A 26,807-nucleotide genomic window follows, 5' to 3' on the forward strand; every position below is an offset into this window, starting at 1 on the left:
GTCTTTGTGCCAGTACCATACTGTCTTGATGACTGTGCCTCTGTAGTATAGTGTGAAGGCAGGCAGGTTGATTCCTCCACTTCCATTCTTCTTTCTCAAGATGACTTTGGCTATTCAAGGTTTTTTGTATTTCCATACAAGTTGTGAAATTATTTGTTCTAGTTCTGTGAAAAATACCGTTGGTAGCTTGACAGGGACTGCATTGAATCTATAGATTGCTTTGGGTAGAATAGCCATTTTGACAATATTGATTCTTCCAATCCATGAGCATGGTATGTTTCTCCATCTGTTTGTGTCCTCTTTGATTTCTTTCATCAGTGTTTTATAGTTTTCTATGTATAGGTCTTTTGTTTCTTTAGGTAGATATACTCCTAAGTATTTTATTCTTTTGTTGCAATGGTGAATGGTATTGTTTCCTTAATTTCATCTTTCTGTTTCTCATTGTTAAGTGTATAGGAATGCAAGGGATTCCTGTGTGTTAATTTTATATCCTGCAACTTTACTATATTTGTTGATTAACTCTAGTAATTTTCTGGTAGAGTCTTTAGGGTTTTCTATGTAGAGGATCATGTCATCTGCAAACAGCAAGAGTTTCACTTCTTCTTTTCCTATCTGGATTCCTTTTACTTCTTTTTCTGCTCTGATTGCTGTGGCCAAAACTTCCAACACTATGTTGAACAGTAGTGGTGAGAGTGGGCACCCTTGTCTTGTTCCTGATTTCAGGGGAAATGCTTTCAATTTTTCACCATTGAGGGTGATGCTTGCTGTGGGTTTGTCATATATAGCTTTTATTATGTTGAGATATGTTCCTTCTATTCCTGCTTTCTGGAGAGTTTTAATCATGAATGGGGGTTGAATTTTGTCAAAGGCTTTCTCTGCATCTATGAGATATCATATGGTTTATCTTTCAACTTGTTAATGTGGTGTATTACATTGATGATTTGCGGATATTTAAAGAATCCTTGCATTTCCTGGGATAAAGCCCACTTGGTCATGGTGTATGATTGTTTTTAAATATTGTTGTTGGATTCTGTTTGCTAGAAATTTGTTAAGGATTTTTGCATCTATTTTCATCAGTGATATTGGCCTGTAGTTTTCTTTTTTTGTAGCATCTTTGTCTGGTTTTGGAATTAGGGTGATGGTGGCCTCATAGAATGAGTTTGGAAGTTTACCTTCTTCTCCAATTTTCTGGAAGAGTTTGAGTAAGGTAGGTGTTAGCTCTTCTCTAAATTTTTGGTAGAATTCAGCTGTGAAGCCATCTGGTCCTGGGCTTTTGTTTGCTGGAAGATTTTTGATTACAGTTTCGATTTCCTTGCTTGTGATGGGTCTGTTAAGATCTTCTATTTCTTCCTGGTTCAGTTTTGGAAAGTTATACTTTTCTAAGAATTTGTCCATTTCATCCAAGTTGTCCATTTTATTGGCATAGAGCTGCTGGTAGTAGTCTCTTATGATCCTTTGTATTTCAGTGTTGTCTGTTGTGATCTCTCCATTTTCATTTCTAATTTTGTTAATTTGGTTCTTCTCTCTTTGCTTCTTAATGAGTCTTGCTAATGGTTTGTCAATTTTGTTTATTTTTTCAAAAAACCAGCTTTTAGCTTTGTTGATTTTTGCTATGGTCTCTTTAGTTTCTATTGCATTTATTTCTGCCTTAATTTTTAAGATTTCTTTCCTTCTGCTAAACCCTGGGGTTCTTCATTTCTTCCCTTCTCTAATTGGCTTTAGTGTAGAGTTAGTTCTTTATTTTGGCGCTTTTTCTTGTTTCTTGATGTAAAGCCTGTTAATGCTTATGAACCTTCCCCTTAGCCACTGCTTTTACAGTATCCATAGGTTTGGGTTGTTTGCTGTTTTCATTTTTCATTCATTTCTATACATATTTTTGATTTCTTTTTGATTTTCTTTCTATGATTTGTGGTTAATTCAGAAGCGTTGTTATTTAGCCTCCATATGTTTGAATTTTAACTTAATTTTTTTTCCTAGTAATTGAGATCAATCTTGCTGCACTGTGGTCATAAAAGATGACTGGAATGATTTCAATTTTTTTGAATTTTCCAAGACCAGATTTATGGCCCAGGATGTGATCTATTCTGGAGAAGGTTCCGTGTGCACTTGAGAAAAAGGTGAAGTTGATTGTTTTGGGGTGAAATGTCCTATAGATATCAATTAGGTCTAGCTGGTCCATTGTGTCATTCAAGGTTTGTGTTTCCTTGTTAATTTTCTGTTTAGTTGATCTATCCATAGTTGTGAGTGGGGTATTAAAGTCTCCCACTATTATTGTGTTACTATTAATTTCCTCTTTCATACTTGTTAGCGTTTGCCGTACATATTGCGGTGCTCCTATGTTGGGTGCATATATATTTATAATTGTTATATCTTCTTCTTGCATTAATCCTTTGATCATTATGTAGTGTCCTTCTTTGTCTCTTTTCACAGCCTTTATTTGAAAGTCTATTTTATCTGATATGAGTATTGCGACTCCTGCTTTCTTTTGGTCTCCGTTTGCGTGAAATATTTTTTTCCAGCCCTTCACTTTTAGTCTGTATGTGTCTCTTGCTTTGAGGTGGGTCTCTTGTAGACAGCATATATAGGGGTCTTGTTTTTGTATCCATTCAGCCAATCTTTGTCTTTGGTTGGGGCATTCAACCCATTTACATTTAAGGTAATTATTGATAGGTGTGGTCCCGTTGCCATTTACTTTGTTGTTTTGGGTTCATGTTTATACAACCTTCTGTGTTTCCTGTCTAGAGAAGATCCTTTAGCATTTGTTGAAGAGCTGGTTTGGTGGTGCTGAATTCTCTCAGCTTTTGCTTGTCTGTAAAGCTTTGAATTCTCCTTCATATCTGAATGAGATCCTTGCTGGGTACAGTAATCTGGGTTGTAGTTTATTCTCTTTCATAACTTTAAGTATGTCCTGCCATTCCCTTCTGGCCTGAAGAGTTGCTATCAAAAGATAACAAATGTCTGTTATCCTTATGGGAATCCCCTTGTGTGTTATTTGTTGTTTCTCCCTTGCTGCTTTTAATATTTGTTCTTTGTGTTTGATCTTTGTTAATTTGATTAATATGTGTCTTGGTGTGTTTCCCATTGGGTTTATCCTGTTTGGGACTCTCTGGGTTTCTTGGACCTGTGTAACTATTTCCTTCCCCATTTTAGGGAAATGTTCAGCTATTATCTCCTCGAGTATTTTCTCATGACCTTTCTTTTTGTCTTCTTCTTCTGGGACTCCTATGTTTCAAATGTTTGGGCGTTTCACATTGTCCCAGAGGTCCCTGAGGTTGTCCTCATTTCTTTTGATTCTTTTTTCTTTTTTCCTCTCTGCTTCATTTATTTCCACCATTTTATCTTCTACCTCACTTATCCTATCTTCTGTCTCCATTATTCTACTCTTGGTTTCCTCCAGAGTGTTTTGATCTCATTCATTGCATTATTCATTTTTAATTGACTCTTTTTAATTTCTTCTAGGTCTTTATTAAACATTTCTTGCATCTTTTCAATCTTTGTCTCCAGGCTATTTATCTGTAACTCCATTTTGTTTTCAAGATTTTGGATCATTTTTATTATCATTATTCTAAATTCTTTTTCAGGTAGATTCCCTATCTCCTCCTCTTTTGTTTGACTTGGTGGGCATTTTTCATGTTCCTTTACCTGTTGGGTATTTCTCTGCCTTTTCATCTTGTTTAGATTGCTGTGTCTGGACTGGGCTTTCTGTACTCTGGAGGTCTGTGGTTCCTTTTTATTGTGGAGGTTTTACCCAGTGGGTGGGGTTAGACGATTGGCTTGTCAAGGTTTCCTGGTTAGGAAAGTTTGCGTCGGTGTTCTGGCGCGTGGAACTTCATTTCTTCTCTCTGGAGAGCAATGGAGTGCTCAGTAATGAGTTTTGAGATGGGTCTATGTGTTAGGTGTCACCTTGGGCAGCCTGTATGTTAAAATTTAGGGCTATGTTCCTGTGTTGCTGGAGAATTTGCTTGGTATGTCTTGCTCTAAAACTTATTGGCTCTTGGGTGGTGGTTGGTTTCAGTGTAGGTATGGAGGCTTTTGGACAGTCACTTATTACTTAAAATTCCATGTAGTCAGGAGTTTTCTGGTGTTCTCAGGTTTGGGGCTTAAGTCTCCTGCCTCTGGATTTTAGTTTTATTCTTCCTGTAGTCTCAGGACTTCTCCAACTATACAGCACTGATAATAAAACTTCTAGGTTAATGGCGAAAAGATTCTCCCCCGTTAGGGACACCCAGAGAGGTTCACAGAGTTACATGAAGAAGAGGAGAGGGAGGAGGGAGATAGTGATGAGCAGGAGGAGAAAAAGGGGGACTCGAGGAGAGAGACAGATCTACGCAGTTGTCTGTTCCCAGAGTGTTCTCCGTAGCCCAGACACCCACCAAGATTCACAGAATTAGATTGGGAAGAGAAGGGGAAAGGAAGAAATAGAGGTGTTCTGAGGTAGAAAACAGAGAGTCAAGATTGGGAGAGAATAATCAACACACTCCTGAATAAAAATGGGAACTGAATATTGGATTCTTAAATGTTCACAATTTATATCATATATTGAAAAACAAAAATTAAAAATCTAGAGTAGAGATTAGACTCTTAAAAATACTATATTAAAAACAAAAACCAAAACACACACACAAAAAATTTTAAAAATATATATGAAGTTCAGTTTAAAAAATAGGGCTTCTCTTTTTTTTTGGTAAGGTTATAGTGTATTGAAAATGAAAATTAAGGAGTAGTAGAGGAGTACTAGAGGACTTTAAAAGAAATAAGAGAAAAAGAAAAATAGAAAATAGAAGAGAAAAAGGAGGAAAAAAAGAAAGAAAGAGAAAAAAAAAAAGAATTTTCCCTAATTAAAAAAATCGTAAAAATCTATGAAAATGAAAGTTAAGGAATGATGGGGGAGTAATAGGGAATTTTAAAGGAAAATAAAAGAGAAAAAATAAAAAAGAAAAAATTAAAAAAAAATTTTTTTTTTTCTTATTTAAAAAAAAAAAGTAAAAATATATCTAGGAATTTCTCTGGAGCTGTTGCGGTCAGTGTCGGTTCGGCTCAGTTTCAGATATCTCCTCGTTCCAGCTTACAGATCTCGATATCTACAGGCCTCTTCCGGTGTAATCGGTGTTTTCTACAGGGATTTTAATCTGTTGCACCGCTCTCTTCTGAAGCGGTTCCCTTTGTTTATTTGGCTTCTGTTTGCCGGTTTCTTCAGAGCCTCATTTCCACCCTGACACAGGCGGGCGGAGGTGGACTCTTATTCAGGTAGCTAGTTCTGTCACCCTGCGGGGAGGGGCTGGTGCTGCGGGGAGGGGCTGGCGCTGCGGGGAGAGGCTGGCGCTGCTTTCTCGGTCTGCGCTGCTCAGGATCCCAGCTGCTCTATATGGAGCGCGCCGCGCGCTGCGCGCAGCTCCAGCCCTCGGGTGATCCACAAAAGCGCGGAACAAAAGGCTGCGTCCGCTCTTGTGCCTTCCCTGTCAGAGCGGTCCAGGCAGCCAGGAGCTTGACAGGCGCACTCTCCCCAGGTGCGGCGCGCCCACTACCTTCCACGGTCCCAATCTCGGTTTCCACAGGCGCCAGTCGGATGTGTGCGCCTTCTGCCCTCTGCGTCCCCAGCCCCAGTCCCTGCCCGCGCCAGTCGGGTGCCCGCGCCCTGTGTCTGGCCGCGACCTGCTCCCTCCGGCGGGTCTGGGCCGGTCCGCAGTCTGCGAGCTCTTCTCTGGACTTTCTCGGTCCCTTAGTTCTGCGAACGGCCGGCAGCGTGCTCAGGCCGGTTAATTTTCTCTCTCTTCCCTGCTCTCCCACAGTTCAAGTTGGCAACTCACAAAAGCTCCCTCCGATTGTCCTCAGGGCACTCAGGCCCGGACCCTACCCCAAGCAATGCCTCCCGCTCCTCTCCCTGCCGCCCCCACTTGCTGGTGGCGGATGCGGGTGTCTGGGGTACTTTTCTGCTGAGAGTTGCTTTTAGGCACGTAATCTGTGGGTTTTATTTATTGTTTCCCTCCCAGTCAGGTTGCCCTCCTTGATTCAAACACTTCCCCCAGGCCCAACAGTGCAAGGGTTTCCCAGTGTCTGGAAACGTCCTCTAATGACTCCCTTCCCCTGACGGATCTCCGTCCTTAGCTGTTTTGTCTCACTTTTTATCTTTTATATTTTGTCCTACCTCCTTTCGAAGACAATGGGCTGCTTTTCTGGGCGCCTGATGACCTCAGCTAGCGATCAGAAGTTGTTTTGTGAAGTTTGCTCTGCGTTCAGATATTCTTTTGATGAATTTGTAGGAGAGAAAGTGGTCTCCCCGTCCTACTCCTCCGCCATCTTGGCCCCCCCCCCCTCCCCCGGTGTATTACATTGATTGATTTTTGTGAATATGGACAGTATTATGTCATCTGCAAATAGTGACCTTTTACTTATTCCTTCCCTATTTCAATGCCCTTTACTCCTTTCTTATATCTGGTTGCTATAACTAGGACTTTCAACAAAAGTGGTAATGGTGGGCATTCTTGTCTAGTTCCTGATCTTAGAGGCGGATTTCAGCTTTTCACTGTTGAGTATGACATTGGCTGCAGGTTTGTCTTACATGGCCTTTATTATGTTTAGGCGTATTCCCTCTGTGCCCACTTTGTTGAGAGTTTTTACCATAAAAAGATGTTGAATTTTGTCAAAAGATTTTTCTGCATCTATTGAGATGGTCATATGATTTTTTCTTCTTCAGTTTGTTAGTGTGGTATGTCACATTGATTTGAAGATATTGAATGATTCCTGAATCCCTGGAATAAACCCCACCTGATCATGGTATATGATCCTTTTAATATACTGTTAGACTTGAAAGCATTTCTTTTCAATTTTTAGGAATAGTTTGAGAATTGTAGAAGTTAATTCTTCTTTAAGTGTCTGGTAGAATTTACCTGTAAAGTCATCTGGTCCTGGACTTTGGCCTTTAAGTAGTTTTTTTGGCTACTGACTCAATTTCATTAGTGTTATTGGTCTGTTTATATTTTTTATGTATTGCTGACTCAGTCTTGAGAGATTGTATGTTTCTAGGAGTTTATCCATTTTTTATGTCTTGTCCATTTTATTAGCATATAATTGTTCATAGTAATCTCTTCTGATCCTTTGTATTTCTTTCATGTCAGCTGTAGCTTCTTTCATTTCTGGTTTATTTTATTTGAATTTTCTCTCTTTCTTGATGATTCTGGCTAAAGGTTTATCAGCTTTATCTTTTCAAAGAATCAGCTCTTAATTTCATCAATCTTTCTTTTTTTTAAGTCTCTTTCATTTATTTTCACTCTGATATTTATTTCTTTTCTTCTACTAACTTTTAACTTTGTTTGTTCTTCTTTTTCTGGTTACTTTAAGTATAAGATTATGTGGCTTTTTTAGAATTTTCTTGTTTCCTGAAGTCAGCTTGTATCTCTATAGCTTTACTCTTAAAACTGCTTTTGAACACAATGATTCAAAATCTATAGAATACAACAAGAGCAGTGTCCTCTGCCATGAGGGGCCAGGGCCCAGGTCCCAGCTCTAAGAGGCTAGAAAGAAGACTGGCAGTCGGCAACACCAGCCTCTTCATGGTAGAATGAGCTTCTGAAAATGACTGCCACCAGCCTCTCCCAGAGAGAGTCCCAGTTGCCTGCTGCCACTCTGGAAGGGTCTCCAAGGTTAGTAAGTTGGTCTGATCCAGGTTCCTGTCAAATGACAACCTTTGTTCTGGGTCTCGCAGTGTGTGAGATTTTGCATGTGCCTTTTAAGAATGAAGTCTTTGTTTCCTTCAGCTCTCCCATACACAAGCCCCACTAGCCTTCAAAACCAGATATTCTGCAGGTTTGTCTTCCTGATGCAGAACTCCTGGGCTGGGAAGCCTGATGTGGGGCTCAGACCCTTACTCCCTGGGGAGAACCTCTGCAATTGTGACTCTCCCATTTGTGAGTTTCTTACCTGTAGGTGTGGATCTTGACTATTACTATATCTCTACATCTCTCTACCTCCTACTCAACAACTTGTGGTTCCTTCATTATATCCTTAGTTTTGAAAAATCTCTTTTTCTAGTCTTCAGATTATTCTCATTCATAGTTGCTCTGTATATAGTTATAATTTGATATGCCCATGGGAGGAGGTGAGCTCAAGGTCTTCCTACTCTGCCATCTTGTTAGAAGAATCTTTCTTGAATATTTCGTAATGGCCCTTGAGGGGTTTTAAAGTGGTCTAAGACATGCTTCCTGTCCTTTAAGAGCTTATGACTATGGGTCCCTATTTTTCTTTAACATAAAGACCCTCAGTGACAATCAAAAAATTTTAATTAAAAAAAATTTTTATAATCTTTACACCCCAATCCCTTTTCTCTGAAAGTAGTTGTCTTTTCAGCATCTATTAGTTAAGAAAATAAATTAAAATCTGCTATGAATTTGGTGACCTTTAAAAATAAATTTGTTTTTATTGACTTCAGGAATTCCTACCAAAAACTGAAAACTATGTATGTGTGAGAGTTATTTTCACTCTGTCCAGAGATAGCATTTTGGTATACATGGGGATTTATAGACAAGTTGCTATGTTTCATCTACCAATTGGCTTATAGAAATAACTTGGTATTTGACAATTAAAAGTATAAAATACTTCAAGTTCTAAGTGTGGGTATGGATATTGCAAATTTGTCTAGAATCAAAGAAAGGAGAAATTGCTGTGATCTGCAGTAGATAGATGGGTCCTTAAGAGGTAAAACCCTTGAGCTTGGCAATGAAGGTTTAAGAGAATTGTAAATATGGAAAACTTGCAAAGAAAGCATGAAAAAGGCCCAGAGGGTCTGTTGTGTAAGAAGACAGCATTAAATGCTTACCTCCAGCAAAGAACAAGCACATACTTTAGAATGAGCCAAAACTGGATGTTCATGAACTATGTGACCTTGAGCAAGCTACTTAGCATTACCAACACTCAGTTTTCTCTTCTATAAAATGAGACTAACCTGTCCAGAACACTTTACAGGAGAGTTGGAAAGATCAAATAAGATTAAGCAAATGAGGGACAGCATTTTGTGAAATGTGATTTTACCAAGTAAATGAACATCGTTATTTTTTAAAGGCCCAGAGATACCCAATAGATTGAGCAGACCGCTGTGTTGACTAGAATTCTTAGTTGTCAAGGAACAGAAATGACTCTGGCTCACTTAAGGAAGACAGGATTATTACAAAATTGTGCTGGGAGGTGAAATAAAAGGAGTGAGCTAGACAGTGTGATTCATAGAATCTAAGGAAATATGAAATTCAGTTCAGTCGATCAGTTGTGTCCAACTCTTTGCGACCCCATGAACCGCAGCACGCCAGGCCTCCCTGTCCATCACCAACTCCTGGAGTCCACCCAAACCCATGTTCATTGAGTCGGTGATGCCATCCAACCATCTCATCCTTTGTCATCCCCTTCTCCTCCTGCCCTCAATCTTTCCCAGCATCAGGGTCTTTTCAAATGAGTCAGCTCTTCACATCAGGTGGCCAAAGTATTGGAGTTTCAGCTTCATATGAAGACCCAGGCACAAAAACAAGAACTAGGACAGCAGGAGAATATTGGTAGCAGCAATTACTTAATAGTCTCCTTTGTTTTTCCTTCCTTGAGTTATTCTACTCAAGTCAAAGTCCCACAGTGAGATAGGCCAGTGGGCAGGGCATCTTGATTTATAGTCCTATGAAGATTATGAGCCAGGGAGAAAAGGTAATTTTCCAAAAGGAAGTTAAAGAATTGTTAAAAAAAAAAGGAGAACAGGACAGAGAGTGAGTAAACAGAAAACAATTTTCAAAAGATCATTAATACATTTATATAATCATATTTATTGATCAACGTGAAGAATACTGAAAAAATAAGCCTAAGAAAGTAAAAGTTGAGGCTAATTCAAGGGGAAGAGCCTCTTCTAGATATAGGAATATCTCTCAACCTCTTTGCTTCACCTTGACTTTCCCGGTGGCCCTAGGAGGCTTATTGTATATAGGGCATAGGTCAATGAGAGTACCTTAATCCCAGAATCATCACACCCTAACTCTTGGCTCACTTTCCTTTGCTTTCATAGATACCACAAGTAACACACCAGACTAACCTGGGAACTTTGAGCTGTTTTATGGCTGCAATAATTGAGCTGTGTCAATAACCTCTTCCTCCTCTCTGATTCTCTCTCACTTCTTCCATGGCTCATACATTATGAATATTCAATAAATGCTTGAATATGTGGATGGATGGGAGACTAGTCTGTTGGGATCTAGGCCCATGTTGGGATCTAGGACCTTGACTCCTTTTTCTTTTTTATTAGTTGAGCCAAAGAATTCGATTTTCTTTTCTTAGTTGAGCCACATTTCCTTGCAAGAGCAATCTTATTCCCATGAATCAAAGTTAACATTTGTACCTGGAGCTTTTATAGGTCTTTATAGAGGTTTTCTTTGTTATCTCCTCATCCATAACCTTTCAGTATTTAATGTCCTAATATTCATCTCTCCAGCTAACCTTACCTTTACAAATCTTTATGTTGTTGTTATTCAGTTGCTAAGTCATTTCCAACTCTTTGTGACCCAATGGACTACAGTACACCAGGCTTCCCTGTCCTTCACTATCTCCTGGAGTTTGCTTAGATTCATATCCATTGAGTCAGTGATGCTATCTAATCATATCATCATCTGCTTTCCCCTTCTCTTTTTTCCTTCAATCTTTCCCAGCATCAGGGTCTTTTCCAGTGAGTCAGCTCTTCACATCAGATGGCCAAAGTATTGGAGCTTCAGCATCAGTCCTTCCAATGAATATTCACAGATTTCCTTCAACCCTGAATATTCTTTGGAAGGACCAATGCTGAAGCTGAAGCTCCAAATCTTTATAGTATGCCTGTTAACACAAGGGGTCATGGGAGCTGCTCTAGAGGAAGCTGACAGTTTACTCAAGGAAGCAGAGACCTAGATACACCAGTGTTAAATGAGGGCATGAGAGTTTATGTGGAAACATGTTAAAAGAACAGTTCTTATTGACTGAGATGAAACTGTGGGGATTTGGATAGGTTTCGTAGAGAAGGTGGCAAATTAAAAAATCTCAAATGTTAAAAATATATGTGTAAAATTAATAATTCTCAAAGAATGTTCTATATCTAGGCAATTTTGTATCTTAACCTCTACTCTTTGAAAGTGCCCTACTTTAAATTGCAGATATACTTGGAAGAGGTAACACACTGCATTGTTTATTAATTGTAGTAATTTTCATATATTTTCTGTGTGTGTGTGTGTGATTAGTTTCTCCATTGTGTCCGACTCTTTGCAACCCTATGGACTGTAGCCCTCCAGGCTCCTTTGTCCATGGGGATTCTCCAGGCAAGAATATGGGAGTGGATTGCCATGCCCTCCTCTAGGGGTTCTTCCAAACTGAGGGATCAAACCCGGGTCTCCTGCATTGCAGGCAGATTCTTTACCAGCTGAGCCACCAGGGAAGCCCATGAAAACTGCAATGGGTAGCCTATCCCTTTTCTAGGGGATCTTCCCCAGCCAGGAATGAGCCGGGGTCTCCTCAATTGCAGGCAGATTCTTTACTAGCTGAGCTACCAGGGAAATCCCATAAATTTTCTACAATATATAAAAAATAAATTCTTTTTTTTCCCCTAATCAGTCTCCTTTTATTTTTAGCCATAAGATAGTGCACATATTGCAAGGGCCCAACCATGCTTATACAGTGGCTTTTATAGTATAGAATGACATATACAGATTTCTCTTATTACAAGTCATTATGACCTAGACCGCCACCATGCTTATATAGTAGTTTCCATAGTATAGCGTGATATATACGGATTTCTCTTATTACAAGCCATTATGACTTCCAGGCATAAAGCCTAATATTTTTTCAATTGATGAGAAATAAAATAGAAAAATTCAGATCGTGTCCTTTCTTAATGGATGAATAGGATAGAGAATATTTTCAGTCCTTGCAACTTCATCTCATGTTAACTTGGAACTTCTCTGAAAACGATTCTTAGTTCTCTCTCCGCTCCCCAAGGGACATTTGGAAATGTCTGTAAACATTGTTGGCTGTCACAGCTGAGGGGAGAAAGGGAGGGTGCCACTAGCATCAAGTTGGCAAAGGCCAGGGTTGCGGCTAAACATCAAAGAATCATCCGGCCTGAAATGTCAAGAGTGACAAGAGGAGCTAGCCTGGTCTTAGAAACACCTTGACCTGCCAACCAACTAGGTATCTGTGTAGGTACTAGAAAAAACAACGAGAGTGCAAAACCTTTCATGAAACATAAAAATAAATCTTTTAGAAACAGAGTAATACAGAAAATTTAATAGCAGTAAGTCAAAGGTCAGCATGACAATATTACGTATTTTAGCTTTTGATTCTTCCTTATTTGACCCAAGTTAAGAAGGGTGGTAGTGATGGTGGTAATGATGATGATATCCAGACATTGGAGTTTGCTTATATTTTTTATTAAGATATAACTGGCATATAATATTATGTTCTAGATGTATAGCATAATGATTTTTTATCTGTATATATTGTGGAATAATCACAAGTCTAAATAAATATTGATCACCATACGAAGTTACTTTTTTTCTTTTGATCAGAACTTTTAAGATCTACTCTCTTAACAGCTTTCAAATATGCACTGTAGTAAATATTTATATAGTTTCCATGTTTACATTATATTTCTTGACTGATTTATCTTTTAACTAAAGCTTCTAACTTTTGACTTCCTTCACCCATTTCACCCACCCACCACTCCCTGACTCTGGCAATAGCTTTTCATTAAAATTTAGATTCCACATGCAGTTGACTCCTGAATAACACAGAAGTCAGGGATGCCAACCATCCACACAGTGGAAAGTCTATTTATAATTTATAGTCAGTCCTCCGTAGTCACAGTTCCACCTCTACCACTTCAACTGACCACATAGCAGGTAGGACCATAGTGTTTATTAAAAAAAACCTGTATGAGTGGATCCACACAGTTCAAATCCATGTTGTTCAAGGGTCAACTACATGTTGACCTCATTTATCATGTTGGGTACTTTGATCATAGGAAGTGGAAAAGGAACATAGAAAAGGAAACAGGACCGAAAGGAGTTCTTAAATGATCATCTTTCCTTTGTGCATCAAAATAGCACTGTGGTTTAAGAGGGTGGGCTGTATGGCATCAGCAATTCTGAGGTTGAAGCCTGTCTTCTGCTCTGCTAACTGTGTGCCATTGGGAAAATTCACTGACTCTCCCTAAGCCTCAGTTCCCTCCTCTGTATTATAAAATAGGGTAATAATAGTGCCGATCTGATCAGTTTATTGTGTGACTTCAAGAGAAGAGCCTGTGTGAAATATTTAGCTGTTCTGGACACTTAATAAGCATCCAATAAGTGCTGTAATAATAATCATAGGAAGAGAAAGTGGAATAAATGTAATGTATTGATGATGATGATGACAATGATAACAATGACTATGGTGATAGTAATGACTGGCTTTAGATTCCAGTGTCATGGCTTGCAGTGCTGGTTCTGTTACTTACCAACCGTAAGACAATTGCTTTATTGATCTACATTTGCACTTCTGTCCACACCTCTTAAGGTTACTGTGAAAACTTAATGACGGGTGCCTGGAACATAGTAAATGCCCCACATCACTGGGTCTGACCTGAAGAACCACACACAATGCTCTCCTCTATGGAAGGGGTTTATCTTTTCTTGTACCCTGATGGCTACTACTTTCCTCAAGGGTGGTGCCTTTGGTAATAGGCTGGGTCAGCAAGAAAAGGTGGTTAGTGGGCTTTATCCCCAAGGTAAGAAAAGCTAAGTGAGCCAGAAGTGGATCAGAAACTCTGGTAGGGAGCTGCTGTGTAGCTCAGGGACCTCAGCTCAGTGCTCTGTGATGACCTCACAGGGTGGGATGGGGCAAGGGGAGAGGGAGGGAGATCCAAGAGGGAGGGGGTGTGTGTATACACACAGCTGATTCACTTCGTTGTACGGCAGAAACTATCATAACCTTGCGAAGCAATTATACTCCAATAAATAAATAAATGAATTTTACAAGCTCAAAAAAGTAAATAAGGCCCCTGGCAGATTTGTAGGGCTTGACAGTGCCCCACCATCGCTGACCTTGGGTTCTCCTAGCAGCTGCTTGGAGTGAGTTACAGCAAATCCAGGGAAGGCAGCAATCCTGAGGGGCTGTCTGGCGACAGTGGGGCCCGTATGTCCTTCTCCACAGCCCATCTAGGGAAGAATGGAAGGAGCCCAGGGGACAGGGAGCTATGAAGGGCAAAATCACCACTCCATGTGGAGAAGGAGACAGACAGAGCACCCAAGGCAAGTGACCAGAAGAATAAAAGAATGCAGGACACTTCAGAAGGAAGGTCGCTGGGAAGCCCTGCTGAGGGACAAGACAGCCGGGGATCCCTGGAGATGATTAAACAGGCGACAGGCTCACTGCAGTGTGATCATTAGCTCTCAGACCTGCTGCTGCAGACATCTAAAATGAGTTCAGATTCCAGAAGCCCGCAGTGAGCCGAGTGGTATGGATCCAGAGGGAAGCACATGGCTTAATCAGGACCGCGAAGGCAGCTGACAAATCACAGTGTTATTTGTTATCATCTCAGAACTCGGCAAGTGTTTGTCCCTGAAAGAATCAATACTTGGAGGGGAAAGGGCTGTATTTTTAGAAACTCCTGGATGGGTAATTTATTTCAAGTGAGCAGAGAGTTTATTTATGTTGGCACCCCCACAGAACCAATGGACAGTATATTTACACGAAGCCAGAAGATGCTGTCATTTCTTCTAATCAATTTACCACTTTGAACAGCTGTACCTTGCAGCTTGGAGTGATTCATTCACTACTCAGGCTAAAAGCTCTACCCAGGGAACCAGTTCCAATCCCACCTTAGCACTACATCCTTCTATGGTATGGCCTGTTACACCTTTCAAAACTTTCCCACACAAATTCTGTCTTCTGAGGGACAATGGTATTAGCCCCATTCTATAGATGAGAAAACTGAATTGTACTTTTAGTCAATGTAGGGTCGAATTAAAAAGCAAGATCTCCTCACCCCTAGTTGTGTTTTCCTCAGGTTGGACTTTAAGAGATTGTAAACTAAAATACCTAGCAAAAGAGAAAAAATGAAGAGTCAAGAATGTGTTTTAAATGCTTTGCTATAAGAATGTTTGTGGTGGTAAGAGGTGGGGGGCAGTATATTGTACAAGTAAAGAACAGAGGGTTGGCAGTCAGACTTGGATTCAAATCCTAGTCCTGATAGGATCACAAGCAGCCTCTTAACCCTTCTGAGTCATAGTTTGCCCATCTCTAGGGAGGCAATAATCAAGTTCTTACTTCATAGAAGAATTGTAAGCTTGAAGAAAAAATAGCATTTCTAAAGTTCTCATCACAGCATCTGACAGAAGTAAGAGTCCAATGAATGCTACTTATTTTGTTTTATTAGCTATTATTTTCACAGCATTTTTGCAACAGCCAACAGTTGAAAGCAGGTCAGTGTTCAGTAGTGAAATATAGTGGCATTTATACAATAGGTTTCTATCCAGGTGTTTAAAGAGATGTGGAAAAATGTAATAATGTGTAAAAATGTTCACTGTATATGACCACTAAGTCTCATTTTTGAAATGCATAAATGTGGGTGTGTGTCCATACACAAATGTGTGTAGGTGTATGTACATACTTTTTTGAACTCTGGAAGTTCTAAATACACAAGAATATTGGCTAGCTGTAGGTAGTGTGATTTATAATTTCTTCTTTTTGATCATCGATTTCTATACTGCCCAGTTTGGTAGCCACTAACCCCAGGTAGCTATTTAAATTAATTAAAATTAAATAACAGTTAAAAATCAGCTCCTCAGTCATACTACCATATTTCCACAGCCACACATGATGTGTGGCTTCCACTTTAGACAGTGCAGACATAGAACATGTCCATCAAGGCAGTAAGTTCTACAGGGCAACTAGAGCCTAGAGACTGAAATCCAGGCCCCAAAAAAAAACAGTCAGGACAGGGCCCTCCCTTTGCCAAGCACTCAAGTTTTCCTCTGCATCTACTTCTTCCTCCTTAATGAGGATACTACTGTTTTTTCTCACACATTGCAATTATCACGGTGCAGCAAAGCGGGCATTACCTTATTTTCAATGGTTCTAACTATGATTAGCTCTCCCAGTGATCCTATTAAAACGAGATCTCTCTGACTTAATAACCTCGCAGCACTCTCTCTCTCACAGGAGGTACAGTTCCAACCAGAACATTTCCACAACACCATCGTGTGTGAGAAGCCCAACAACCACCTCAACAAATTTAAGGGTTATATGTAAGTATCTGCCACCCGTGTGCTGCTTGTAAATATTGCCTCTGCAAGCTAGAAGTTTTGTCTTGAAATGGCCAAACAGAAAAGCATGTGGGTCCTAAGAAAGTTTATTTCTTTTTATCTTAAGAAAGGGCTAAAGAAACCTAACTAAATTGAGAAACCTTTTCCAATCTTTGTTGTTGATGGAGTGACATTTAATTATCTTGCAGGTTTAAATTCACTAATAGTTTTTTCAGAACTCTGTGAAACAGCATCAAAGTCGAGACCACACTCTGATTCAGGGGAGGCAAGTATGATTAAATTTAGACCGGATTTCTGAAGGAGCCTTTATTGCACTGAGAATGGGGACTTTGGAGTTTGACAGACCTAGGTTCAAAACCAGGCCCTATTGCGTACAAGCTATATGACCTTGAGTAAATTAATTAACCTCTCTGGGCCTTCATTGCCACTTCTGTAAAATAAAGATTACATCACAGGAATTTTCTTGTCTGAGAGCTGATCCTATACAAAGCATGGAAACAGGCAGAGCAGATAGTTCATGGTGCTGTTGCAATTACTGTTGTTATTATTTGTCAGTTTTGATTCAGCCTGAGAGTTTTGCTGTAATTTTGCTCCCACATTTGACAACTGGTCTTAATGCAAAAGACCAAAAAAAAAAAAGAGAGAGAGAGCAGTGACCTATTCAGGGCTTTAACACTTTCAGATGACTTTCTCAGAACATCATCTCATTTAATTTGCAAAACAACCCAGAGAAGTGAGAATTCTGATTCCCAGTTTTCAGATGGGAGAGCTGATGATAAAAATTTTCAGGATTCCCTCAGAAGCACACAGCAGCTACAAGGCGGGGCCAGAACTTCCATCCTGTCTTTTCACTCTAACCCCTGTGTGTTTTGCACTGTCTGCACGCAGACAATGAGCTCAGACATGTTATAGCAGCTTCTCTACCAATGGGCCTGCAGTGAGACTTCAAAAGATTTCTCAGGAGGCAGGTGACAGGGTTTTCCCTCCAACCAATGTTTCCCAGGCCATATGAGATGTCTTGAGGAGCAAGATAAGAGGGGGAAAAGCAAGACCAATACAAAAAAATAGCAGATTTTCTGTGCAAATTACTTTTTAAAAATTAAGAGAGCGCAGATGGAGACGGACAGAGAAGGGCGCAAGTTCCTGGAGGAGAAGAGGATTCATAGCAGGCATCTGGTGAGGTGGAGCTTGCCACCTGCCTGGGCAAGAAGTCCTCCCCTCATGCACAAGTTTTGTGGATTTGGTTCATCCCAAGGCTCCCATGCCTTGAGTCATTCTCCATCCTCTTGCAGAGCAGCCTCATTGCTGGGTTTCTATTTGTAATCCTTTCTCCCTCAAACAGCTCATGTCAGCAGCCAGGCTTTCTAAGCTTCAGCCTGGGCTCATCTCAGACAGAACTTTCCAGCTCCATTCAACCCCCAGAACCCTCTCTTCCTGGTCGCTGCCTCTAAAGGCATCTTTCCCCACCTGCCCAGGGCTCCTGGGTGAGCCTGGAAAGTCCAGTTGGTCAGTCTAGCAGTCAACCCATGGGATGCTGGCAAGTTCTGCACCAAGCTCCCACATCTCTGCCGAGGCCCCCCACCCACAGATGACCTAGGCTCTCTTGCTGAGCAAACCACAGGACTGATGCCTCCAGGTATCCAGAAGCTTCTTTGGCCTCCTTAATGTAGGAACTCTCTTGGGGCTACCCAGGCTGGCTAGAAACTGAGTAGTTTTTAATGCTTTGAAGATTAGGGATGTCAGAGTTAACGATGCAATTTTTAAGCAGTAAGATCAGTCCAGGGCAGTGGTTCTCAAACCCCTTTCCCTCCTATCAGAGGACCTTTATGGTGTCTGACGCTTTGATTATCACAGCTGGGATGAGGTGCTCCTGGCATCTGGTGGGTAGGGGTCGGAGATGCTGCTCAGCATCCTGTGGGGCACAGAACAGACCCACAACAAAGACTGATCCCACCCAAATAGTCAGAAGTGTCGAGGTGGAGAAATACTGCGTGAGTCAGTTCAATAAAGCATCCATGTAAACAGCGCAGTAAACAGAAGGGCTATGAGATCACAGTCCCTTTGTACTGAAGAAGGAATGTTATGACCGGGAGACAAGGAAGATGCTGTCATAGGTTATCACCTTAGAGCATCATAAATGCTCTTTAAACCACTAGCTACTAACAGTGAATCGTTCAATATTCTCTCTGTAGCAGCTCCCTCCATAAGGACAGGTGGGTCTTCAACTTCAGCCATTCTCAGAGCACCTTTATGATTTGTATCACATTCATAAACACTATATATTACAAATTTTTAATTGGCTTATTTTTCTCTTAATTTATTTCAGAAGAAAAAGTTATGTTACTGGCACTATGGGCAACTGGTATCACTGCTGTATATAGCTTGCCATAGATTTATGGCAGTATAGCTTTCCATGTATAAATTTTATAACAGTAAAATTAGTAAAATGAAATCAAAACAGTTATTTTACTCTAACTACAGACTACTACCAAAACCTCTTCTGTGTTAAAAAACTAGATAAATAAGTGCTAGAAAGGATTAACAGAGATAAACTAAGATATTTCCTTGTTAAATTCAAAAGAATTGCAAATGGAAATGACTGATTCAATATAAATTAATGGGGTGCTACTATAAGAACTCCAATGTAGTGAAAATCACATGAGGCTTGGTGTTTGAGGACTGGGTTCCCAAGTCCTGGGAAGTCCTATGTCCTGGAAGTCTGTACTTGGAAAGATCTCTCACCCTCTCTGAGTTTCAACTTTCTCATAAGCAAGGATAATCACCCTGCTAACTTCCCAGAGCTGTGAAGAGTCAAATAAAATCATGTAAGTAATATAGTTTATAAACACAGTAAAGAATTATTCTGAGTGTGTTGGGTGGTATTGTAGCATTCTGGAGCCAGACTTCCTGGATTTGAATCCCCTTTCTTCCATGTACTATGACTGCCTCAGTTTCCCTATCTTTAAAATGGGTATGAGACATGACCTACCTTCTAAGGTTGTCACGACCATTATTTAATGCATAGGAAACATAACTGGACCTAGAGAAATGAAGTATTAAAGAGTTAGGAGGAGAGAAAATCCATTAGAGTTCAGATGATCACTTTTCTGTTCTCCCCAATGTTGTGAGGAAGTTATATTTTAAGTTCCTAAAGATCTCAGAGAGGGAGGGCATCAGGACTGCATGAGGACCAGATACCGAGTCAACCCTGGTGTGGGTTGACTCAGAAGTGTCTAGAGTTAAGTGGGAAATTGTGATGCTTCCTGAGTCTAGAAGAAGGGAAGAACTCTACGGATCTCCCCTTTGAGAAGCCTCCTCCCAGGATGTTGCACAAAGGCCCCTGGTCCTCCTGCCGTGAGGTCTGTTTATTTTATGAGGATGGAGCAACAGGATAGCACAGGCGAGAGGCCAAGAGGGGAACCTGTGGGCTGCCCTTCCTCATCGTCTCGTGATAAGAGAGGTGGGACTGTCCTTTGTCTTCTGCAGACTGGGACGTTCAGCTTGTGTGGGTGCAGATCCAGCAGCTGGGTGGCAGTGGGTGTGTGAACACTGCCTCAGGGCGCACAGCACCTATCCTTGCAGGCTCAGAGCCAGTTCCCACACATTTGGCCCCTAAAACCGCTTTGAATCTTCCTCATCGGAGTTCTGCCTTTTAGGCAAAATCACATCCTTAGGGATGGGTAGTTCTCCTCTGATGGTCCAGTCCCCATTAGGTGTCCTAGGACCAATGAAATCTTGCATTTAAATATGGGAATTAGTCTCCAAGTTAATATTGCTCTTCTGAAGAAGAGGGAGAAGAGGGATCGTGTTCACTCACCACCTCTAATTCTGAGACACTAACCCGTGAAAGTGTGGAGTGGCCACCAAACTGTTCCTGTCTTTCATCATCTCCAGGGAACATCCCGATCAGACCAGGACTGGCTTTGGCAGTGAGAGTCTTCTGCTTCGAGGCTGCACCATCAGAAACACTGAAGTGGCTGTTGGCATTGTCATCTACACAGGTTATTGTCCCTGGACACTTTCCTCTGTCCCTGCCCTTTCTCCTCCTTCCTCCAAAACTTCCTCCAAATTCATGTTTAGTTGGTGGGAGCTCACATCACTTCTAAGGGGTAGAGTCATGTGATTTCCCATTTCTAAGGGAAAGCAAACTGAGGCTGGAATCACAGTGGCTCACTTGGTCCACAGGAGACCTAGTTCGATTCTGAGTCACTGTCACTCATCTGGATGACACGGGGAGGGGGACTCATGCATCCCTAACGGTTTTGTGACACTAACCACAGGTGGGATGAAGAGCATCTTCTTGAGCTTGAGGAGTAACCTCACTAAACTTAGCAACATCACCGTGTGTGCCTCAGTGTCCTCATCTGTACAATGGGAATAACATCTCTATCTGCCTCATGAAGCGCTCGTGAGAGTACAGTGACCCAGACATAGAAAGCACCTGGTGCCGTGTGTGGCACATGAGGGCACGATGAGTCTTGGTTGTTGTTTTCACAGTTGCTTTTATTATTAGCTTTATTCATTTTGTGGCTCCGCGTGTGGTGGTCTGTCTCTTCTTTGCACTTTGATTTTGCTTCCCCTTGAAAAAAGGCAACAGCAGCACTTCTCATAATGGGATTTGGAGGGGGTCTTGGGACGGCTGAATCCCCAGTACCTAGCACCTGGCGCCCATGGGTGCTCAGTACATGTCTGTTGTTACGTGAACAACTGCAAACATCTATAGCGGTAACACAGTCTCCCTGGAGTGTCTACCTCCCCTGGAACTCTCCAAAATAAGCTTCTCTGGATCTTCCACTCACTGGGACACCTTGTAATATTTTGTTTAGTTTTAGTTGGTATGTTTTGGCCTGCATAGAATCCAACCTTTGTTAGACATGGAAGAGCACTAACACATCAATCTACCCTATGACTCCCTTTGGCAGACTGTGAGAGAAAAGTAGGGTGTTTTTTTTTGTGTTTTTTTTTTTTGATAGTGTCACAGTCTAGCTGGCTTTCTCTAATTTGGGGGAGGGATGTTTTATTTGTCAACACAGGTCACTGCTTTCAAGGATCTTTGACAGTGGAGTTCAGTGCTGTCTGGCAGACTTACTAAACACGACCCCTTCAATAATCCCTGCCCCACCAAAACACCCTCATAAACTGAGTTTTCTTCTCTGCCTGAGCAGAAGCAGAGCTCTGAGTGGGTGACGGGAGTGGCCTATGAGAGGGCAGGCAGAGAGGGAGTTAATCATGGTTACCAAGAGTCAGACTGCCTGGGGCTAAACCAGCCCTGGGCTTCCCTAGAAGATCAACTGGTAAAGAATCTGCCTGCAATGCAGAGACATGGGTTCAATCCCTGGGTTGGGAAAATCCCCTGGAGAAGGGAACGGCTACCCACTTCAGTATTCTGGCTTGGAGAATTCCATGGACCGTGTAGTCCATGCAGTCGCAGAGTCAGACAGGACTGAGGGACTTCCACACACACTAAACCAGCCCTTGGCTGCAAGTTCCTGAAAAGCTGGTCAAGCTTTCCACACAAAAGGCACTGATGACCTGTTCTCATTGGATTGTAAAGTTCAAGTGAGATGATCTGTGAAAAGGGCGTAACACTAGCCTGGCACACATCAGGGTCTCAAAAAACGTGAGCAAAAATGGTACTAATGGTGTTAAGTGTTGTCATCTGGAGCAGGGGTTCTCAACCTCATCACTGTTGACTTTTGTCCCAGATTGTTCTTTGTGGGGGGAGGGGGGCATCCTATAGGATGTTTAGCAGCAGCCCTGGCTTCTGCCAACTAGATGCCATTAGTGCCACCTCCTCAAAGATGATAACCAAAAATTTCTGAAGACTTTGCCAAATGTCCCCTGGGGAACAAAGTGCCCTGTAGAGAATGACTGGTCGGGGAGCTGTACTCTCTGCCTTGATGGTATAGATGGACATAACAGGAGCACCTCAGGATCAAAGGCAAAGAAAGCTTTCAAGTTTTCCAGAAGGAAGAAATTCTGCATGGAGGCGTATGCTCCTCACTGCAGACATTTATTGAGGCCCTACTGTGTCCCAGAAACTAGTTTAGGTACTTTATGTGTATCAGTTCACTCCCTTATCCCAGAGCATGCAACCATCATATCTCATTTTGCAGATGAGAAATTGAAATACAAAAGGCTTAATTCCACCAAGGTCACATGTCTCCTGAGATTAATTCCCTCCAACCCAAGGCCAAGTGCCTGAGAGCCAAGCTCTGTCAGACACTGGAGCCCACGTTCTCTCCACCACACCATGCTGCCTCCCCCATGAGACCACATTTTGCCAAAGGAGCAGAGGAGCCTTAGGAAGTGAGGCATGGGTGAACGGGGTGAGCCCAGGGCAGGCAGGGACCACAGCTGTGGCAGCCCTTGAACAACTGCAGCAACTGAGTCTGACATAAGCCCAGCGCGTGCTCACTCCTGCAGTTTCATTGCCACTTTAAATCCACAAGGCCACCAGCTAAACAGCATTAAACCACTCGCTGCTAGAGCTGATATATTGGTTCTCTTTCATTTTGCACAGGAAACATGTGACTGGTGTCTTTTAATTTGTCTTCTGAGGGGTATGGCACAGTAATTAAAATTTAGCAGCCCCAAAGGAAAGGCTCTGTTTAAAGACAAGGCTTAGTTAGACTGTCAGCTCTTAGCTGGGTGACTTGGGTTCCAGGGGCAGTAGAAGGAGAAATAGAGTGGGGATCAGCATCCTGGGTTCTCCATGCAGCTCTGATATTCATGTATCCTTTCACCTGGATCAGGTCCCTCCTATGCTTCCGCCATGGGTTTCTCCAACTGGTGCAGAGGGGCGACTGGATAAGATTCAGTAGTTTTTAAATTTTATTATTTTTTCTTTGAACAAAATTTTATGCAGAACTCCGAGACAGGAGAGGAGCTGCCCAGAGTTAATGCTGGGGTGGAGGCCTTTGGTCACTACACTCTTGCACAAGCAATAAACACCTTAGCAAAGAAGCAAGCATGAAAATGACTGGCCTCGAGTACAGTGCTGCCACAGGGCCTTGGCATAGACTGTTCCCCAGCCCAAAGCCCTTTTCTTCCAACTTTTCTCTCTCTATTCATATCTCCCTTAATTGTCACCTCCTCTGAGAAGCCTTCCCTGACCATGCTCTCTAGCAGCATCTTTCATTTTTTTAGCCCTTATTTATTGTTTACTTCATGGGACTTATCACCAACTGTGATGACCTTATTTACTTGTTTGCCTGTGTATTCTCACCAGCATGTGAATCATCTGTCTTAACTACTGTATCCTACCACTAACCCATAGCAGCCCCTTTGTGCAAATTAGAAGATGGCCCTTCCTCAAGACAGCCTTCTGTCGTTTGCTAGAAATGTGTCCTAAGAGGCTTACAAATCTGTGACAGCTACACAGTGAGGGCTACCTCTTGAGCTGTGTAGGACAAAGCCTGTGCACGGGAGTCTGGTCTATGCCCCCTCCCGCCCACCATGTCCGGCAGGTAGGGGTTATTCCAGAAAAACCTGCTGACCAATTGTGTGAGGTCTCTCCAGCTGTTCCCAGAACCTCCCTATGCCAGGACACATCCAGGTTAGAGGATGAAGCCTCTCTTGTTTTTTTAGTTTTTTAGGTTTGTTTGTTTTTCTTTTTTTCAATTGGAGTAGAATTGCTTTTACAGTGTTGTGTTAATTTCTGCTATACAACAACATGAATCAGCCATTTGTGTACACTTTATTGTATAATGTATCCCCCCCTCACCCCCCACATCCCACCCCTCTGGGTCATCAGCGAGCCCTGAGCTGAGCTGCCTGTGCTACAGAGCAGCTTCCCACTAGCTGTCTTGTTTACACACGGTAGTGCATACATATCAATCTTATTCTCCTGTTTCATCCCACCACCCCAAGTCCCTTCCTGTGTCCACACATCTGTTCTCTCCGTCTGCACTCTGTCCCTGCCCTGCACAGAGGTAACTATCCTGCAGGAAGATCCAGAGGCAAACGGGGGGCCAAAGACTGACGATCTTAATTTTCCCTCAAAGGCCATGAAACGAAAGCCATGCTGAACAACAGCGGCCCGCGGTACAAACGCAGCAAGATCGAGCGGCGCATGAACAGAGACATCTTCTCCTGCATCGGCATCCTCTTCCTCATGTGCCTCGTTGGAGCTGTAGGTATGGAATGTTCTGGAAAGAACAACCCCACAGGCATCTTCTGTTTCTTTTGTGCCAGTTGCCTCAACACAGAGCCTCAGTTTCCTTATGTGCAAAAAGAAGTTAATAAAAAAAAAAGCAAGCCTACTCCGTATTTAACAGGGTGCCCATTCAGCCGAAAATGCAGGTGACATCGTTCTGAAAGTTGTGTGTGCCCTAAAGAGTAGGAAGAGCATCTGTCATCTGTCTATTCAGGAAATACTTCCTGAACCCGGGCACCCCCTGACCCAGAGAGGGTAACAGACGAATCAATCACAGGACTGTCCTCAGAGTCCAGCAGGAACGAGTCCAGCCTGAGAACAGAATCAATAACAGCATCTGGAGCATTCAGTGAGGGCGGCAGCAGGTACTGCGTCCGTTTCCTAGTGATGCTGTAAAAGGTTAACGCAAGTTGAGTGGTTTAAAACAACACTAGCTGATTCTGTTACATATCCGGGGTTCAGAAGTCCAAAATCAGTTTCACTGGATTAAGACCAGGGTGCCTGCAGGACCGGCTCCTTCTGGAGACCCTGTGGGGGAAGCAGCCCCTTGTCTTTTTGGTTTCTACTGGCCACCTGGGTTTCTGCATTTGCGGCATTGGGAGATTTTCAGGACTTCCAGGTGGTAAAGAATCTGCCCGCCAATGCAGGAGTCGTAGGAGACTCGAGTTCCGTCCCTGGGTGAGGAATATCCCCTGGAGAAGGAAATGGCAACCCACTCCAGTATTCTTGCCTGGAGAATCCCATGGACAGAGGAGCCTGGAGGGCTACAGTCCAGGGGGTCACAAAGAGTCAAATACAACTAAGCGAATGAGGACACACACACATACACGCCTTTGTTTTCAAAGCGCCTTACTTCACATCTCCTTCTCCTTGTCTGTGGGCTTATCTCCCTGTGCCTCCTTTTTATGAGGACACTTGTAATTCCATCATCAGGCCCATCCGGCTAATCCAGGCTCCTCTTCGCCGTCTCAGGGCCCTTCACTCAATCCTGTCTGCAGTCCCTTTTGCATGTTCACAGGGCCCCGGGTCGAGCACACAGACAACTTACGGGACATTATTCAGCCTACTGCGGTGTTATGGGAGCATCGAGGAAGGAAGTCTTGCTGGAGCTGATTCTCACCAGAAGAGGGAGGTGGCAGGGACAGGATGGGGCCGGTACCTGTGAAAGAAGAGAGGACGCTTTACCCTATGGACAGCACAGACAAAGCACAGTGGCAGGAGGGAAGATCATTCTTTTGCAGAGGAGAGTTTGGCTGTTTGGCAAGAGCAAGGCCAAGGGTGGAACCCTGAACAGAAGCAGGCTATGGTCAGGTTCTACCACAGCCAGTGTAGACCGCTGTGGGAGGAGGTATTCCAGTTGATCCTTGGAGGGTAGGCCGGGCAGTGAGTACGATCCTCCTCGTTACTCTCCCCTTTAATGGCTTAGCACTAAGGATGGTTCTTGGTACCCTAAAGGAGGCCGTAAAAGAAGCAGGGAGGATCAAATTGAAGAACTCATATGCTGAGTCCAGAGCCCCCTGCCGACTCTGCACCTGGGAGCAGCTGTCGTGTTTGATCTTCACTTGCTTCTGTCAGAAATCTCACGCATCACTGCTGTTATACTTTATTTTTTAGAAACTATTTCTTTTTAATATTTCTTTATATTTATTTGACTGTGCCAGGTTTTAGTTGCTGCATGTGGCATCTAGTTCCCTGACTGGGGATCAAACCCAGGCCCCCTGCATTGGGAGCACAGAATCTTAGACACTGGACCACCAGGGAAGTCCTCATCACTGTTTTTAAAAGACAGTGTCCAAGGCCCAAAACGTTGCTCAGCCCACAAAGTTCTTATGTGTCACCACAGTGAAGACAGTGGGGTTTAGTCTTGTGCATGGCCTAGAGTTTTGAAAGAATGCACTTCCCAGGTATATCTCAGGGCACTCTGAGAGGGGCTCAAAGCTGGAAGGGCAGTACCTGCCGGGAGCAGAAGCCGGCAAACAAGAAAACCACCGATTGGTTTTGTGGTCCATCCGTGTCCCCAGAGATGCTGCAAAACTCTTGACTCTGTTTGGGGAAGGTTTTTTAGGGACTGTAAAACCTGGGAAGGACATTGAGGATCATGTCACTATGTCTCTAGAGAAAGGAAGTTAATGATTAAAAGGTCACAGAGTTAGACAAGACTCAGGCAAACCAGAAGCAGCTTGGTAGATTGCCCAAAATAAGAAATACCTCGAGAAAGTAATGGGGAGGGGCAGGATTCTCTTGTCTGAGAACAACAACTCATAGAGTGACAGGCCTCTGTTGGCACCTAATTAAAGCATGGCTCCTGTAGGAGGTGATGGCTCTCAAATGAGCATCATTCCAGGGTTATTTATCACACA

At 42.5% G+C, this 26,807-nt stretch overlaps 1 protein-coding gene across 4 annotated transcripts in view; it reads left to right on the forward strand.

Moving 5' to 3' along the window:
* Positions 1 to 26,807, forward strand: part of ATP10B (ATPase phospholipid transporting 10B (putative)) — a 357,164-nt gene that overhangs the window by 256,307 nt on the left and 74,050 nt on the right. For all 4 annotated transcript variants that reach the window (XM_043464791.1, XM_043464792.1, XM_043464790.1 and 1 more), the window contains 3 exons: positions 16,186 to 16,271; positions 20,184 to 20,290; positions 24,296 to 24,427. In XM_043464791.1, coding sequence (XP_043320726.1) covers positions 16,186 to 16,271; positions 20,184 to 20,290; positions 24,296 to 24,427 — 325 coding nt within the window. The remainder of the gene's footprint in view (positions 1 to 16,185; positions 16,272 to 20,183; positions 20,291 to 24,295; positions 24,428 to 26,807) is intronic.

The sequence above is a fragment of the Cervus canadensis genome, chromosome 4, assembly GCF_019320065.1.
Source record: "Cervus canadensis isolate Bull #8, Minnesota chromosome 4, ASM1932006v1, whole genome shotgun sequence".
Lineage (NCBI taxonomy): Eukaryota > Metazoa > Chordata > Mammalia > Artiodactyla > Cervidae > Cervus > Cervus canadensis.